The 19,305-nt window shown below is 40.3% G+C and overlaps 1 protein-coding gene across 4 annotated transcripts in view; it reads left to right on the top strand.

The window, feature by feature from the left end:
* TTC7B (tetratricopeptide repeat domain 7B) overlaps positions 1–19,305 on the top strand; it is a 61,614-nt gene that overhangs the window by 27,814 nt on the left and 14,495 nt on the right. The window contains exons 9-19 of one of the 4 annotated variants that reach the window (XM_072428282.1): positions 1,099–1,236; positions 2,785–2,868; positions 5,213–5,317; positions 6,027–6,144; positions 7,712–7,769; positions 8,440–8,512; positions 10,168–10,328; positions 12,493–12,609; positions 13,570–13,667; positions 16,425–16,562; positions 17,968–18,021. In XM_072428282.1, coding sequence (XP_072284383.1) covers positions 1,099–1,236; positions 2,785–2,868; positions 5,213–5,317; positions 6,027–6,144; positions 7,712–7,769; positions 8,440–8,512; positions 10,168–10,328; positions 12,493–12,609; positions 13,570–13,667; positions 16,425–16,562; positions 17,968–18,021 — 1,144 coding nt within the window. Of the gene's footprint in view, positions 1–1,098; positions 1,237–2,784; positions 2,869–5,212; positions 5,318–6,026; positions 6,145–7,711; positions 7,770–8,439; positions 8,513–10,167; positions 10,329–12,492; positions 12,610–13,569; positions 13,668–16,424; positions 16,563–17,958; positions 18,022–19,305 lie in introns of all 4 variants that reach the window. The other 3 variants (XM_072428280.1, XM_072428279.1, XM_072428281.1) reach the window with 3 other exon arrangements.

Raw genomic sequence — 19,305 nt, 5'->3', positions numbered from 1 at the left:
AGTTCCAAAATGGAGAACTCATCAATTGACTGGTCTAGGCTTAGGCTAATATGTCATTTTTTCTTCTGAAGAAGTTTTTAAAAAAAAAAATGCTTGAGTCAGAGGCAGAATTATTTCAAAAAGTTTTTGGAAATTTCCTAGTATTGAGCTAATATGGCTCAATTGAATGATGATTAATACATTATTGTGTGGCTTTTTAATCAATGCTTATGCATAGGATATATATGTATTTTAAGTGTTTTTTTACACATGCATACATGTATATTTTAAGGAGTATTTGAATAAATATGATTCATTTTATTTTTTGTACCTAACAATTCCTGTGGTCTCTGTAATTTATTATAATACTTCAAACCTCAGGCCATGCATGCTGCTTAGTCTTGTTTCAGAGCCTGCCATTCATCCACATTCAACCTGCCCAAATGACACAACAGGCTTTCCACACTTAAGGGAACTAGGGCCTGACATTGACAGAACAGTGTCTTCACTGACAAGTCTGCATGGTGCTATAAATTATGGGTTAGGGACAAAAATAAGAATTCTCTGCAAAGTCAAGGGAAATTCCCTTTTAGTTGTTAATAGAATAGATGTCTCCATTTAAAGATTTTCCCTACATGTCTGTCCCTGACAACTGTCCAACTTTTTCTGCGAGAGGGTGAATCTCCCCAGCGGGGACATAGACGGCACTAAAGTTTTGTAGAGGTAAAGGTATAATTTGGCACTAAAGATCCATCTGATAACTAACAAACATTTTTAAAAATAAAACACATTCGTATAACGTAGAATAAGTTGATATCATTCACATATAAAAAAAAATAAACTTTGCTTTTATATTGGCTTTCCTCCTCACCATCATATACTTTACCTTTAATATCAGTACTTCTGGGTATAGAGGAGCAGGTGAACCCCTCCAGATCGTGTTGGGCCCTGTGCAAGCTATGAACCAGGCAGTTCCTAGCTTCAATACAAGACAACAGGGCTCTACTTTAAACAAGCCTCTTGTGCCTTCCTTGGCAAAGCTGGTTCACTTTAAAATAAGTGCATCTCCTTTGATAAATGACTTCATTGTGTTTAATGACTTGTCTCGTTTCATTTCAGGCCAACAGAGATGCGGTGCTGAGTCGTATCCCAGAACATAAAAACGATCGGATTATCAGTCTGCAGAGCGCATCTGTGGTCTATGACCTTCTGACAATAGCTCTGGGCAGGAGAGGCCAATATGAAATGCTCTCAGAGGTAAGTGTCTTGTAATGTTTGCTTATGTACTAGTCATAAGGGTCTAACTAAAGAACAACATCATCCAATCAACCATAAGGTGCTGCTTGGCTACAAAGGAAGCCGAATGGACTTTTCAAACCCCGCAGTTCTGTAGGCTCTGTGCCACTGCACCGCCACCAGCAAGGAACATTACTACATATAGGTGACGTTAAATTTCAGCTCTGTCCTTGCTGTCAATTTACCTCCTTCTGGGTAAATAAGAAAAAGCAGATGAAGGCATTGTCAGGGGCAGTGCTGGTATAAGGGGTAAATGCCGCTTATGTTACAATGACACATTACTGAACTTGACTATATCTGATGACAGGGACACTTTAAGAGGTTAAAACATCAGCCAAAAAGAGAAATCTTATGTTCATGTAATGTTTGTGTGTCGCCCAGAGATTCCTACAAGCAATATGTAAAGGGTATTATTTAGACAGTATATAATTTTAGGTGCTCTGATAAAATACCCGAATCTGGCCTGAATTTTACATTCTTTTCACAGCTGCTGGCTCTGCCCTGGAGGCCGCTGCCCAGCCTATTATTCTACCGAATTTTAATGGCCCAATATTAGGAGCCGTGTTTATTGTTATGGAACAGAAGGACCCATTCACTCCCTTCATTACATTCTTTCCATCTTATAAATGTAAAAAAATGCATCAGCAACACATTTCAAGGTTTTTTTTTTTTTTTATCTTTTGTTAGTTTAGTCTGAAAACATTTTTGTCTGAGAATCCAATTTAAAATACAGGAAATCCCCCACACACTTTTAAAAAGATGTAAAACAAAGGCTGAAACAAAGACATAAAAAGCGGGGGAAATGGGAGCAGAGCAAAAATGCAATTATTTTGTTAAATGACAAGTTTTCTATACAACAGCTGCTCACATTACATGTGCTTTTTTTATCCTGTTTGGGGTTGGAAAGCAGAAGCGGGATGGTGTTCAGGCCAAATAAGCTGGGCCCTCTGAGGAGGTGATTTTAATGCTGCTGTCCAGCCTTCCCATCCGTTTTTGCAAAGTTGTGCTTTACACTTAGACTAAAATTGCTTACATGGACACTGTGAGCTTCTCATATTGTACAATAGAAGCTGCAGCAATCTAGAGCCCACCTTATTTTCTGGCTGGAGGATGTCCTTCATCATCTAGCCCCTCTGTCCCCTACCTGACTGTCCCTGGCTCTGCCTCTTTTCATTCATTGGTATTCAGTTCTTTCCGTCATGACGGTAGTCTCCATGGAAAGGTAGTCTGTCAATGAATGCCCACACCTCCAAGAGCCAGCCCACTGCTTGTATCTGAGCTGGAGGTCTCCCCAGAAGGTCAAACACAAAAATGTTTTCAAAACTGGACAATGGGATAAAATTACATTTTCTGATATGGTTATTTTGCTGTTGATAAAAAAGTAACACGCTCTGCCCTCATTGCTTATGTGAGCTTCAAAATTTGTCCGATGAGGTCATATAAATAAATTGCCTTGTTCAAAGCTAATAAACTGTCTCTAATGTCTAATAAAAAAATGTCTCTGTGCAGTGCTTGGAGAGAGCTATGAAGTTTGCATTTGAAGAATTCCATCTCTGGTACCAGTTTGCACTCTCCCTGATGGCTGCAGGAAAGGTGATGTCTCTTTATTTTTTCATCTATTACATTTAGTCCTGAGGCTACACAGCTGTGCCACACAATACCTCCATCTAATTACAAGTATCAAGCAATACAATGGTGTCCTCTTTCCATCCCCAAGCTTCTATATGATCAGTGAATGAGCAGCAAAAGGTTAATGAGGTGATCCCTTTGTTTTCTTCTATCAGCATTTTCCTTTTTAGCACATTTGCTTACTTGCCTCTCCCAGTCAGTTAAATGCCATACAGGGGATTGCAGCAGGCTAATATCAGATCAAATTCAGGTACTATACACCCATTTACTGTACACATTACTGTATACACCCATTTACTGTACTATACACACCTTATACTGTAATGGAGATTACAAGTTAAATGTGGGTATTGTTACTAGGTTAATAAACGCTGCATGTAATACAATGTCACAATAATTGACACTGATATTATAACGGAGCCAATGATTATATATGTGTATACATACAAGTTATAAGAAGCACATATTATGAACATTCTTCTTGTGCAGTCCGCAGTTAGGCGTCTGAGTACCGATGTCTCCTGTCTGTGGATAATTGGTGTCTTTTAATATCTTCTTGAAGTTCAGGTTTACATCTCCTGTGCAGAATTGCTAAAGAGAAAATTCCATGCGTTTTCTTCTATGAACAGATAAAGAAATTCTGCACAGAAACAGTATTTTAAACCATGTTGTATTGTTCTTTTCAGCCAGTATATGAGCTAAAGCTTCACATGTTTTTTTTCACTGCTTTGATTACAAAGCGCCATAGCTAAACCAAATTTATACACACACGAGTATCTGACTCATTCCAGTAACTAAGGACAGACCCATCTGAGGTCTTAGTAAAGTAAAGCCAGCTTTAAGGCAAGGGGGTTAGGGCCAATTCACACCTGTCGGTCCTTGTACATTGCATTTATGTGTTTCATTTTTTTTTTTAATGCTGTACAAGGCACATTGATGTCTAACTGTGTGTTGTGGTGCACTGTAATGCACATACACTGTGCATACAGGATGATGGCATCAAAGCGCATGCAGCATAAGTTAAATGCATTGCAAAAACGTGTTATTGTAGCGCATAGCAGTGGACAGTTGTAAGAGTCACTAGGGCTTGTGCTTACATGCAGCCACTGATTTATTATTATACAGGATTTATGTAGTACCAACATATTACACAGCGCTGTACATTAAATAGGGGTTGCAAATGACAGACAGATACAGACCGTGACACAGGAGGAGGAGAGGACCCTGACCAGAAGAGCTTACAATCTAGCAGGTGGCAAAAGTATCACACAGTAGGAGGGGATATCTGCAGTAAAATGGACTGGTCACTGCTTCACAACTGCTGCGGTCTACTAGCCCTATAGAGGAATCATATGGATAATCAGGGGTATTTAATGACCTTCAAACTACCTATCAAAACATACATTGGCAGTTGTGGCTGATCAGCAACCAGCACGTTGTCAATCTCTTTGAACCATTGCAATTGCTGCAAATCAGTCGCCTGTAAAAAAATAAGCCCTTACGTCCGTGATGTCTCTTTAGATAATCCATAATGCTCTGCAAATCCTTTGTCATGTATGAAATGTTTATTTTTAAAACAGAGATTTGTGTATGTACATGCAGGTCACCAAAATCAGGATCCCTAAACAATGTAAAGCCCAACGGTCCATAGTTTGCCCATGCCTGATATAGAGTAACCTTCACTTGTTTTAGTCACTCACTCCCTTGCTTGCTAGATGAGCAGGATGCTTTTATTCTGCACCTGGTACATTGCCTACATGGTTTCTATTTTACCACCTATATATTTCACAGGGTTCAGTGAATTGTTGTAGAGCAGACACTATGGCTGTCTTTATTCATTTAGAAATCATTAGCTGTGTTTTCACATTTTCCCTGTATATTGTCTTTATATTAAGCTCTGATGATTCCCTTAATATCACAATTGAGTAGGAGGACACACAGGATGAAGAAATGAAATGCTATTGGTTTGCAGTATTTTCATCTTGGCATTCATGACCATTTACACCTATGAATTGCACGCAGGTGGTGCTAAGCATAATTGTGACATAATTTGGAAATACAATCGATGATCTTGCACTGGAGAGCACTGTCCTTCCTGCTCCCTATTATAGGCTATCCTATAAAATGATTGTTCCTTTTTGTGAACCCACCCATGTGCTTTCCACCTATCGCTGCCAAAGTAAACCTAACGTAAGCTTGCAACCAGCATATTGCAAATCAGCATAAAGAAAGTTTCACAAAATTTTGGTGATTTAAATGATTATTTTTCCCCCCTTGAATTATTCGACTTTTCTCTTTTTCCTTCCAGTCTGCCAGAGCTGTTAAAGTTCTTAGAGAATGTATTCGCCTAAAGCCAGAAGATGCCACCATTCCTCTACTCGCTGCCAAGCTGTGCATGGGATCCCTACACTGGGTGAGACTGAGAGCTTTACCATTTCTGAATAGTAATAATGCCATCACGAACACCAATCTAATAAAATTCAGCAGGAATAAATCGGATTGGTCACTGTTGGTCAGGACCCTTAAAGGATGACTGAATGTTTACCCCCGCCGCTTCCGAGTGACAACAACTTATAAACTTCCTAATATTTAGGTCTGAACCCTAGTTATTTTACACTACTAGGCCCATTCATTCCTTTTCTTATCATCTCAGTAAATCGAACTCCACATGGCTCAACCTTGTTAAATTACATTTGACCCCTTAATTTAAAATCTCAGTTTATCCAGACAAGCTGCCGATGTGCCATAATAAGGATAAAATTCTTTCCTGTTCTCAGAATATTAATCAGATAAAAGCCTTACTTAGGGTTTTAATGTTTATAATGGACTGAAAGGCGATATGTTGGCACACAATAAATTCTGTTCATATTATTTTCCTAGATATGTTCAGTTGTGTATGTATAAAGACCCACTTAGATAGAAGATCCCTGGGGGAAGGTGACTTAATGTCCGTTCCCCTGAGGAACATATAGACAAATCATCTTACAAAAAAACAGGGCTTATCGGTTCTATGAAACCGGCTCTTTAGCTTCATTCTGTATTAGGATTCTTTGTATTTTCCATGCCAATTGCAAAGGTCCTTTATTCTGTTTTGTATTTGAGTGTTTGTTCTGTTTTTGCAGATGGATGAAGCTGAACGTTTTGCCAAAATGGTTGTTGACTGCAGTGACAAAAGCCCTGAATTTAAAGCCAAAGGTTACCTAGCCCTCGGACTTGCCTATAGTTTACAAGCGACAGATGGTAAGGCTCATACACAGGAAGTAATATAGGGCATCATTTTTTGTGTACTTTTCTTTCTGATTCATGGTTTAGGCTACAAAGAAAAACCAGAGTGATATATAGGCTGCCATTGTTTACTTTAAAAAAATGCTAATTGCCTGGCTGACATTTTTATTTGATTGACCAAAGTAGTGAGGTAATACATAGTCCAGGTATAGCCTTCCAATATAGTGTACTATACTCAGCAGTATATTTCAGCCTTCTGTGTCCTTTCATTTGCTTATTATTTTTTTTCCAAGCTCATTCATTGGACTGGTGACTTGTGCTGAATATTTTGCTGTTTCTGATTATCTAGCACGGCTTCTATGCAGTGAGAATATCTTCCTTGACAAAGAGCTGATAGCTAGGCATAGATCGTCTTCGACGAGCCGGACATGTTTACTGGGAATATAAAATGTCTCATATTCATATTTTTCCTCTTTAATACTTTGGCTCTCCAGGGCCCATTCATACCAGGGTGTTTGTAAGCATTTTGCTGCATTGTAAATCGATGGCAGAGTGCTTGGAAATGAGTAATCAGATTCATTTTTTCCATCAGGGACCATTCTCATGCTGTGCTGAGAAGGGTTTGAAAGCTTCTGGTGAATTAATTGATATCTCTGCAGAGATATTGGAAAAAATTACTAACTTTTCGCCCATTTCCATTAAATGTAGAGACTTATCAGTCTGTATTTTTAATATGTAGGAATAAACCTGTATCATTTATGTGTGCTAATATTTTAAAAACCTATTATATGTGAAAAAAGTTGTTTCTGTACTTGGAAGGGCTATAAAAGTAAAGGATAAAAAGTGGAAAGTGGTAAGTCGGGGCGTATTTGGTTGTATTCCAAAAGTATTTGTGTAAGAAAGAAAACAATCTAAAGTTTTATTAGTTGTGGATGACTGAACACAATTCACACATAGTGTATGTAGTAACTCAACGTCATGTGACATTTGTCCAATGTTTAAAAGTATACATTGAGTCCAGAGAAGTTCACTTGTTGTATAGTCTTAGGTTCTGATGCATTTCGCAAACAATTATTTGATCTACCCTAGGGGTTCGGCTTCTCGCATACAGATGCCATTTATTCCTTTTTCCCCCTTTAATGACATAGATAGCCATATTTGCTCAGTACATAAGCTTTGCTTCCTTATGCAGTACACAGAGGGTGCGCTTTGCTACTCCTTATCACTGTTTTTGTTAGCTGGCTTGCTTGAAATAACAACAAAATATATTTTATTTTGTCTGGGGAATATATATTCATAAAGTGTAAATCCCATGATTATAAAACCAGTATTCTTTTTTCCCATTTCCCAGTGCTGTTTGGGTAAGGGGGCCATGTAATTTCACAGGATCGGCTGTCACATAATATAGTCAATTGGAAAAACTCTGAGCCGGGTTCAGCCCAAATTCTTTCTAGCAGAGCTGCCTCAAAATGTCAGCTTAGTGATGCAGCCTTTTAGATTTTATCCAGAAATATTATTTGTGGGTGATGAATACACAATTGAGCGATACCAGATCTCATTGCCGTACACATTTATCTTGCAGTGTCTCTTCGTGGAATGCAGGAGGACCTACAGAGGAAAGCCCTTCTCGCCTTCCAGAGGTAGGAATGCTAGCATGCTCCTTTATATATTAAATATTTTTTATTTTACTAGTTTATAGAACCTTATAGAACGGTTTATTGTATTGTTTTTTTTTTTTTTTTATTATTAAAGCAATGTTATCACTGTATTAAAGCAGAACTTCACATAATCTGCTTACTTGCTATTTTATATTTACAAATTGGGTTACCCATAGACAAAATTGGCCACAATTATATCCCTTATATCAACTGACACAAACTTTTTCAAATACTTCTGTATTTTCCTTTTTTTAATGAATTAAAAAGTTTTATTCATTGAAGATGCATGCCTAAAAAGTCCAACACAAAAATACAGAAGTTTTTGGAAAAAGTTCTTTGTTACTTGCTGTTCCGGTGAACTAAGCTTCCACTTCCATGAAAAGATAGTATGGGAGCAAAAACATAAACTTATCTTTAAAAAGTAGAATACTGACTCTTGGCCCTGTACTTCTACAGTGCCATTGCCTTGGAACTTGACTCTAGAGGGAAAATGAAAGGTGAGTTAGAAAATAAGAAAGGAAAATAAATGTAACAGCCACATTTAAGAACTGGAAAGCTGTTTTATATGTCATTTTTGTAGATGTGTGTTTTGTGTGACTGTATTCTGGGTCAGTCTTGTGATGTGTTTTTAATTGTCTCTCACCCTCCACAGGGCTCACAGCTTGTCCCCAACAGACCATCAGGCGGCATTCTACCTCGCTCTGCAGCTAGCGATATCTCGGCAGGTAAGGTCACCAGAAGGGTTCTTGCCACCCATTGCTACTCTCTTTATTACTCTTGTTTCATAGTAAAGGGAAACCTGTGTGTGTATATGTATGTGTGTATGGGGGTTGGTTTCTCCTAAAATAGTTAAATTTGCTATCAAGTTCAAAGGTACATAGCAGTTGAATAAAAAAGTTTAAAAGTTTATAAACTGAAAAACCAAGCAAGGAAACATTTACAATACTTGTTTTTCTTTTGTTTTACCTTCATTTATTTAAGTTAGTGGAAGGGTCTCTTTATTGTTATTTGCTCTTCCACCTTTCATTAGGCAATAGGATGGGGTTAGACGCTTTCTCAGCACAATATTTGCATAAGAGATCCCCGGGTCCTCTGGCACTAATCCTCAGGTGTCTGCAGTGTTTTTCTAGGTGCCTGTGTTGCATTTCCATTACTTTGCTCAGCCTGTTTTAGTGCATTGACAGGTGTGCTTTAAGATGAGTATTGCAGTAATACATAAACATTTTTAACCATGAAAAATCATTCATTGTTCATTTCCCCTTTACTCCCTCATTTTTCCCTAAGCAGCAAAATCAGGAAGAAAATGTACTAAAGGTGAACATGGGCTTCAGATCTCCTGCTGATTCAGTGTGTGAGGGCCAGGCAGTTCTGCTTTTTGGAAGCTGTTCATTTAGCAGTGTCTTAGGCTGAGCACCGATTGAAGCTTTCCTTTGCCCAGTGTATCCTCGTTCAGAGCGGCTGCTTTGCATAAATGGCGTCTGTGCGACCTTCCCGAGCACCATGATTATGTCTTGGGTGGTTTGCATAGTCTGAATAGTTAGGAAATGCCTTCTGGCTTGTACTGCTTGTTTAAGGCTTAACAGCTGCGTTACAGAGCCCAGGGCCCGGTGCCAGGTGACTCTGCTGCAGAGAGGGGGCCATTCATTAGCAGCTTCTTGCTGCAGGCCGTACCTCCCTGGTGTGTTCAGTTGTTTAATCTCTTAGACTGTAGGTGAAGACTCAGGACAACATTTATTTTATTCTCATAATAGAGATACAGAATCATTTTGATACAGACCCCTTTTCACCCACATCAGTCTATGCTTTCCATTCCCTTTCCGAAATCAGCAGAATGGACAACATGTAGTATTAGATTGCTGAACCTCAGGGTGGTTGGGGTCGCTATCTGTTGGGACGCCTCTTTTTTTTTTAAGCAGATTCCAACTTCATGATGGGACGTAAAACAGCCCTAGGGGTTTATAGAAAAAGTTCAGACTTGGATTTTGAAACAAAATGAGAGTCTGCAGCGAGGGCTGATCTGTGTCAATCGCAGCCAAAAACTGCATAGACAGCGGGATTTATGTGAGTATGAATCAGGATATCCGTCCAAGAAGTAATTGGTGACCATGAATTCGGCCCAAGCATAGATAGTACCCCCCTACTGGGGAGAAAACAGATAAAGGCATTATAAGGGGGTGTTGTTGTGATCTATGTGATAGGTAATAAATACCTGGAGGTGTTCAGCATTGTTTAGCTCTACATTAAACATTATAAGAAAACACAGGCGGGGAACAGGGGGTCTAATAAATGTGCCACCATTGTTGGGGTACCAGTGAATAACTCATATCTGAGGGATGGTTTGGGACTTTTGCATTTCTGATCACCTGAATCTTCTCTTCAGATCCCAGAAGCTCTTGGTTATGTGCGACAGGCCCTCCAGCTGCAGGGTGACGACTCCAATTCCCTCCACCTGCTGGCGCTGCTGCTTTCTGCTCAGAAACATCACCACGATGCCCTGAATATCATCGACATGGCACTCAGCGAATACCCAGAGAATTTCATGTGAGTCAAGCATTTAATGTGCCATGAATGTAGTTTACTGAAGGTGGATGCAAACCATAATTCGGTGACATTTAGTACAACTTGTAGCTGTACACCGTCTATATGGTCTGATCTGCAATTCGCTTTATCCTCCGCATTGGTGAGAATTGCAGAATGTTGCACAGACTCCGTATTGATATTCGTGCTATATAACAAGATGATGAGAGCTGTCATTATAAATCCCTCACATGCTGCCCCCCTACCCCTCTCTGACCACCTGTCGCCACAGACTTGTGTTTCCTTATGAAATATTAAGCATCTCCTTTTTTACTTTTTACGTTAGCATTGCCTTGTGGTATCAACATACTTATGTTACCTGAGCCGAGAGCCTTAAATAATGAATAATAATCGCCTGCCCGCACCGCATGCTGCAAATGATTCTGAACCTGCCATCTGACGCTAAAGGCAAAACATGGAAACAAAACCCTTAGGTGCCTGCTGCATGAAATGAATATGGAGGCCTCTGCACCGGGAGATGAGCTGGACAGCCACCTGATGGTGTATGATGTGTGGATACTCCTAACTTTCTTAATTTCATTACAATATGTGCAGCTCACCTTAGCATGGTGGTCAGTTAGAAGAATTCCTCTTACATTGCTAACCATTGGGAAGAATGTCACCCTTTACAGATACCCATTTTCATTGGTGATGGTATGAGTGACCTGAAAATACAAATTGCTTGTTGCTCATGGAACCCCCAGCAATCCCCCGAGGAACCCTGGTTAAGAAACTGCTCCAGCCAATAACAATCTAGGAATGATTGGGAAGGGGGTGATTTGTGGCTGAGCTATGCAAAGCTGAAAGTTGACATATTGCTGTGGGTTCCACTCTAATTCCACACATCTCAATGTTAAATTTGCAGTAGAACAGGAAGAATTGCTGTACATATGTGATGCAGAAACTGATGTAAAATAATTGAAAGAACTTCTGATTAGATGACAGTTTTACATAGTAGGCTTGTAAGTGAATAAAGCCCATTTTAAAGAAAGTTAAACCTCCCTTATGTGTCATTTGGACACCCAAAGACAGACCTTACACCCCTCTACAGTCCAGATAATAGAAGCCTCGGCACCTGTCATGTCATGTGACCAGATTTAGGTACGTAAAAGGGATTCTTAAAGCATCACATGACTGTTCTGGGGTAGAGCACAGACCTGTGGAAGGGATTATGGTATGGAGTTTTGCCGGAAGTCTCCCTTCTTGTACTGCATTGAGATCATGCAAATCCTTTGGACTTCTGAGCACAGTCACATGTGAAGCTCCATTCATCATAATGAAATTAGAGGGTATCATTTGTGAATGTGCCAGGGGAAGGTAGTCAGATCATATTGAAGTTACGTTTCTTGAAGAATAAATATAACAAATTTGGAGTTGGTGTGAGCTGAATTAGGATAACACACCTAGCGGCCGTTTAGTGGAACGAGCGTAAATGTCCCTTCACCTCCAGGCCCAGAATTTCTCAGTCACGCTGCTTTTAAAAATCATATCCAGAGGTGCCAGAATGACAAATACACGGGCCCTGAGGCATTCTTATACCGTAAGCTAACATCTTCCCAAGCTTTTCAAGTCACACCATGTTCCCTCAGGCTTGCTTCTGCCTCCAGTGCCGATGAATATTTTTTAATATGTATATTATTAACAGGAAAGTGTATTTGTCTGGAGGGAACAAAATTGTTTTCTGTTTGAGCAGCAATAAAATGATTGTTGGTTGGGAGTTAGGATTTTTATACTTCCATAAATCAACCCCAAAAGTGGATTTTAGAACTTTTGGAGGAGTTGCTGACCAAAACATTAAAGTGGGTCATAGACTTCCTTGTTGGATATGTAAATATGGATCCATGTTTTTCATTGTCCACAGCCACAGGTATTTTGAAGCTGGATTGTGATCACTGGCTTTGGACATCAGACAGTTTATATTTTAGATACTTTTATATAAATATGGAATGTTGCATTGCTTGTAGATTCTCTGCATTTTCACACCTAGATTAAGAGAGCAGAAAAATGTGCAATGCAGTCACTTCTGAGGCTTCTGATGTTCTATTCAGTCTGTGGATTTTTTTCCCATTATCTATCCTTGGTTTTAAATCTTTGCTTACGCTTTGTGTTTTTCTTCTTTAATATACAGATTATTATTTACAAAGGTGAAACTGGAATCTCTTTGTCGTGGTCCTGATGAGGCATTGCTGACCTGTAAACATATGTTGCAGATCTGGAAGTCTTGCTACAACCTTACCAACCCCAGGTAACATCTGACGTGGAGCAATTCTGTAACCCCCAATGAAAGCTTGCCCTGTGTTCAAATTTATTCTACCAATAAGGATATGTGGCACTTGAGTGCAGGGACAATTGTTAGTTGTTCCATCTTTACCTATATGCATGTAGCACCCATTTGATCCCATACCCAGAAAACCTTGTACTTGGAGCCCATAGTTTTGCTTTTAGTAACATAAAGCCCTGTTCTTTCCTTAGCAGGACCTCCATATGTAATTTGTTTGTTGTCATACATTGTACTATCCATTGAAAAGCCTATTTCCAGCTTGAGCCACAAAGAAAGTGTTAAGCATTCCCCACCAGTAGCTAAAAATTAAACAGCTCTGATAGTGTTCCATCCAAACTTATGCTACACCACTCCTCTTTTTAATTGAATTTCCTGTAAGCCTAGGGTGCCATGGCTTCACTCACTACCTTGGAGTCACAGTAGAATGCTGTAGAGAGCACCGCTTACTGTATATTTGGGACCTACATACTACCAGAGAAAGAGGAATGCATTACAGGCATAAGGGTTGGCAATGGGAGGGAGCTGGGCTTAAAGTTTTGTGATGTCAGAGGTAGCCTGGAAGTGTGAAAAGTAAAGGAGAGCCCAATGTCTGCAGGTCTGTCTATGTAACAGTTTGTTCCTCGTTTACCAGCGGTTGTGTGCAGGAATTGATCTGTCACTGCTGGGGCACAGGAATAATGATCCAAGGTAGCCTAGCCTGCAAAGACAGCATGGATAATGGTGACCTATGAATTCCAATAGTCTCCCTGCAGCAGACATAGACATTTAGGTGGCCACAGTGAAGAATGTCTTAGGGAACCAAACCATAGTTCAGCTCTGGCCATCTTATTAATAGTAGGGCATTGTTCGCAGGGACAAGCGACATTGTAGTATATTTATAATAACACTAAATAATTATCTTAAAATGTTTATGTAATCTCACAGTGACTCGGGTCGTGGCAGCAGTCTACTGGACAGAGCCATTGCTGACCGCCGCCAGCTAAACACCATTACTCTGCCAGACTTCAGTGACCCGGAGACAGGTGAGCTTTTGTCTTCTTGAACACATCTTCATTTAACGCCTGGCAGGTGACACGGGATACCTGCGGGTCCCCATCTGAATGTCCTGTTGCTGGAGTGTGTCATGATTTGTTTGGTGTGTAATATTACAAATTGTAAAGTTTAGGATGAGATTGCCAGACTTGTGCTGGCTGAGGTCCGCTATGTGTTCTCAGCAAGCAAAGCAAATATTAAATGCAACTTGGGGTGCCTGCTGAGTGCCAGACAACTCCATCAAAGCAAAAATATTAGATTCTGGTAGTTTGTCACCTCCTAGCTTCTTATATCTCCTGGGACTACAGCAGTTTGTCCTTTTTCCTCTCCACAAAGCCATAATGAAGAGCCAGGTCCAACAGGGAAACGGAACACAATCATTTTGTGTTTGCAGGGGGGCAGTTGGACTGAACAGGTCAGTGAAATCTTGGAGAGATGTAGGAACCCAGCACGTGATTCAGCTTAGAAGCCCTTACAAGTCTGCAAACATTTTGAGTGAAGTTAATCCATTATAGTGACATTACCTGTTCTAGTCCACCATCTCTCCAAGAGGTCCTAGCTTCTCCTGTATGTCCCCAATCTGTCTTATTAATGTTTTCTGTGGTGTAACACCTTTAATCCCATCTGTGATTCATATTGATGAATGTTATTGATTCTTCATTTATTCAAAGAATTGGTAAACCCTTTGTGGATGGGTCCCTGTGAGGTTCTTCCTGCCTTGAGTCCCCACCAATCATATCGCCTGTAGCTGGTTTGTAGTTTTAATACAAGAATACAGACCAAGCAGCTGCAAGCTCTCTGTGCTGCAGATTTTCCACTCATCAGTGGGGCTTCTCTGCAGGTAGACCCTCAGTGGTTACTCTCAGCTAGGTTTTTGAGCCCTTTGAAGGGCCCTTTAAATAAAAATGTTCATCATGTGTTGTAGGGAGTATTAATTCAGCCCCCTTCCCACCACCCACCCCACACACTACCGGTATTTTGTACAGTTTTACCATTCCTGTTCTCCTCTTGTGCTCACTTCCTCTGTTTTTTGTCAGTCTGTGGCTCTTCAGTTCCAACATTTCATGCGTGATAAGTTTTGACACCTATTTTTTAATTATCAGATGTGTCAGTTAATTAGTTGACAGTAGCGTGCCCATACACAGTACAAATGGCCAGTGATTGATTCATGTATAAATCTGTCTCTCTTGTGCCTAGTTCTTCTAATCTCCAACAAGATGCAGAACTTGGCAGGGGTCCATTATTACTTGTCCATATCTTTGTCTGTGGCCTCATTGTATCAGTGTGACCAAATTTACCGAAGCCCCTTCTATTAACATTTTAATATTATTATTATTAAACAGGATTTATATAGCGCCAACATATTACACAGCGCTGTACAATAAATAGGGGTTACAGATGCAGACAGTGACACCAGAGGAGAGTACCCTGCCCCTAAGAGCTTACAATCTAGTAATACGTAATAAAATCAGTGATTGCAGCCAATTACAGGTTTACTTCCTTTTCCTGCGGTGGGATATAACGTATGATGTAGTACCTGTCTGGACCCCTCTCCCTCCACACCATCACACTGACAATACAGGTTACATAGAGCAGATTAGTAGATTCCATTCTTGTGTAAGGATAACTTTTTCCAGTTTCAGACATACTCAGCTTTCTCATTTTAGTTATCAGTTTCTTTACTGGGGTTCATTTCTGCAGTAAGTTTTCACCTAGTAAAGCACCCTTATGGAATAACGGTTTCATATATGTCATTAATATTCACCAACTGGCCTGTGTATGTAATACTAATGATTCTAATGGACATTTGTGGTTTTGCAGCTACTGTATGTGGCAGTCAGCCATACACATAACTTGTTAATATACCAACACCCTTTATCTTTGTGACCAAAATTGGTCACCTAGGAAAGTCCATTTCTGACAGATTTAGGATTCCCTAATCTTACCTGAATTGATCGGGTCAGGCAGTGAGGATATAATTCCTGTGCGGAGCCATAGGCAGATACTTCATCAGGTAAGAACAGATGGGTTATAGCTCAGAGATCTAAATATAAAGCAATTGATTCCATACAGCTGTTTCAGGCTTGTTGGCCACCATCAATGCAGTACATGGAAACCATGACATCTCTGCAGCAACATAAAGTATGACAAGGCAAGTAATGGTGAGGTTCTGGATGTACAGTTCTAAAATGAGGAATATCTCCTTAATTTTGGTAATTTTGTGATAGAATAAGATATGTAGAGTTTTATAGTTCATAGAAGTTTCTGTGGCATGGTGGGTGATTCTCTTGAACCCGTCAAGATGAGATAAGATAAGGGACAACTCCTGACGCATCCCAATGGCTCAGCAGGCTCCACTGGTATTTCCTCAAATATTGCTCCATTACACTCCATCACCCAGCTCTGCTAGATAGTAGAATGCACACAAAAGGGTTTTATACCAACCTATAGAGATTGGTCTCTAGGTGACGTAAGCTAGGAATTGGTCATCGATCTCCATCTTCACGTTTACACACCAAGAGGAACGATCCTTCTCTCGTATTTATTCACTGAACACTGGATATAGCATTAAGGTAAATGTAATGTCACCAAGAATTCCCAATACTCCCAGGGGCTCATCCACTAACTCGCACACTACCTCATTGTTATGTTTGGGGGGGTCGTTGGACTCGCTGTCCTCCAATCTCATTGTCCTCCATGTTTTTTGGCTTTCATCCTTTTTTTTTTTTTCTTGCTTTGTTTTCTAGCCTCTGAATCCTCCTCCCTTTCAAGACCAGAATCTCCTCTTCACCTGTTTGTCACCTCTCATCTTCCTTCCTGTCCTAAATCCGACCCCATAACAAGGGCCCCAGCTGAGCCTCCTTTGGGGCCCGAACCTCCTTTGTGTAATTTGGTTTCCTGCTGTGAATGGTGAAGCCTTTTATTCTGATAATCTGCAAACCGCCAGAACATTTGTGACCAAACTAGAACAGAACCGGTTGGGATTCCATACACCCAAACACAATGCTTTGGTTTTTTTCCAATGGTTTCCTCTTATTTTAAAATACCTGAATCCAGGTGGAGAAAAGTGACCCCATCAATGAAACCTCACACAAACCAGTGCAGGGAAATGATAAATAGATGGCAGGGGATTCAGCTCTCTGGTGCTCAGCTAAAACTAAAATTCAAGTTTTGGGTGGTGCTGGGTGCTTAGCAGATTGGGGCAGTTAGGGGAGTTCGGCAGAAATGCTACCCTATGCATGGGGGAATTGTTCCTGGAACTATGTGAAAATGTGTCCTCTCTTCCCCACTTTGTGCATTCAGGGCACAGTCTTTTTGAAAGCCACCCCAACCCACTTATATTCACCTGCACAGCACTCTTGTTGCTTCATTGGAGCCCCCAAAAATACCCCTTGATTCTAGGTATTAATATTATAATACAGTATTTATATAGCACCATCATATTATGCAGAGCTGTACATTAAAAAGGGGGTTGCAAATGATAGACGGTGACACAGAAGGAGGAGAGGACCCTGCCCCGCAGAGCTTACAATCTAAGAGGTGGGAAAGCAGCACACTAAGGGGGATATGGAATGGTATGGGGATCATGTGACCCCCGCCCCCATTGCTTGAATCCAGCCCCATGAAGAAATAGGGGGATATGTCTGGTTTCACTGATGGCTGCAATAGAGAGATGCTATGAGGGGTATAACTGGGGCAAGGGGGAAAGGGATGGGGGGGGGGGGCAAATGACACCCCTTAAACTTCCATTCAGGCACCAGGGGGTTTAGGATATTGTGATGAATAAGAATTGTTTTTGAAAGTTCTTTCCAGTTGCATTGCACAACAGAAAGAGACAATTATAACCAAACAGGGCAGCCATTAGTTAGCTGGATTGAAGAGTCCCTGTCATTTTATGTTTCCCCTTTATATTGAGCATGCCCCGTGTCACCCGATCTAAACATTGTCACCCTTATAAAATCTTCCATAAATCATCCAATCATCCGCATTGCTATTGTTGGTTAGGGAAACTCTCCATTAATTGGGCTAATACCCCCTAAATCCAGGAATTTCTGTGCGGTGATGCCACCACATAGATCTAAGGGTCTCATATATATATATATATATATATATATATATATATATATATATATATATATGACCCGATATTTTCCATCACAACAGATTCGTCCCCAAGTTTGCAGATTCTCAGAAAGGTTTTGAATAAGTTTGTGAGTGGCGCTTGTGTTTTATTTGCAGTGACGCTTGTGCATTTTATTTTCATTTGTGATTTGTACCCAGCGTTTGAAGGCCGCTCTCCAGACTTGCCCTTCTCTCATGGTTTTGACTCCATGTTTTCTGTTTGTAAGTAAAACTCGGCTGCTCCTTGAGGCTTTGCCATTTCTCACGCCTCAGTCACGTGACTTGTCACAAAATCACTGCTGTTCCCATTATTAACTCAGGGGGGAGATGTGGAGATTGGGGGTTGTTGTGCAGCTAAACCATTCCTGGCAGCTCAGGAGTTAAGGAAAAGACGCTGCTGACTGCACAGAGTAATTAGAAGGCCGCACTTTACACGTACTTGCTCTTTAATTATTAAAGAGACCGTATTCATTTTCTGAAATACGCCATTTTAGTAGATTGCTGCATTTGGTATTGGGTGTATGTTCTGTCACCTTGTTCAGATGCAGTTTTTCCAGTAAGAGAGTTCATATTTCTAAATGAGAGCATTGTAGTTATGGGGCCGCTGCTGCATGATAATGATGCATTGCTTTTATTGCGAGCTAATGTATAGAAGCCTCAGAGCCAAAACATTAATGGGGGGCCGGGATGATGAATCGCCCTTCGCATTGCTGACTTTGTGGTTTCCTACACTTTCCAGCCAAAGCCGAGCGGACAGATTTCATTGGTCGCCAGCTTCATCAATCTTGTACAGATTCCCGTTTTTAATAGGTTAGATGTTGAAATTAATAAAAACATTAAATCTAAAGAAAATCTAATCAATAATCGGGGGGGAGCTCTCTATTGATAATGGATCAAAATATTGAATGAACACTGACCATTAGGGGCCGTTCTTTATCATGCCGGGTTTGGGGGGTCTCAGGCATTGGTGACCCCCATAGCTTTGTACTGCATTGAGCTGTCCATTGCTAGCAATGGTGACAATTCAATAGATATCTGATCAAATCCAATCAATATCTGTTGGTTCATGGCGGCAATACAGGAAATAAATATACTGGGCGGACAGCAATAAACGCATGAGGGCCATCTATATGTTTCCCTTCACATAGATTATTGCTGTAGTGTTTGTGCAGATTGCTTCCGTATTCCCATCGTTTTTGCATTTCTGTGTCTGAAACAAATTCACGGGATGAAGCAGAAAATAAGCCTAAAATTTTATTCCCGAGAAGAAGAATATTAAGGGCTCTATTTATAAATTATTCCACTACTTATTTCTTTATTATTATCATTTTATTTCCTATTGTGACAGCTGTGCACTTCTGATGATTGGCCACTAGGTGGCAGAACCAGTCATTGTTTTAATAGGAGACCTGTAGAGAGATTGGACCATAGCAAATTTCAGAGGAATTGACGGGGGCAATAATTTATAAATGGAGCCATAAATGTTCCAATCGGAAGGTTTCTTCT

Source organism: Pyxicephalus adspersus, chromosome 12 (genome assembly GCF_032062135.1).
Source record: "Pyxicephalus adspersus chromosome 12, UCB_Pads_2.0, whole genome shotgun sequence".
NCBI lineage: Eukaryota > Metazoa > Chordata > Amphibia > Anura > Pyxicephalidae > Pyxicephalus > Pyxicephalus adspersus.
Note: the sequence above shows the minus strand (reverse complement) of the source record. Positions and strands in the feature narration are given on the sequence as shown.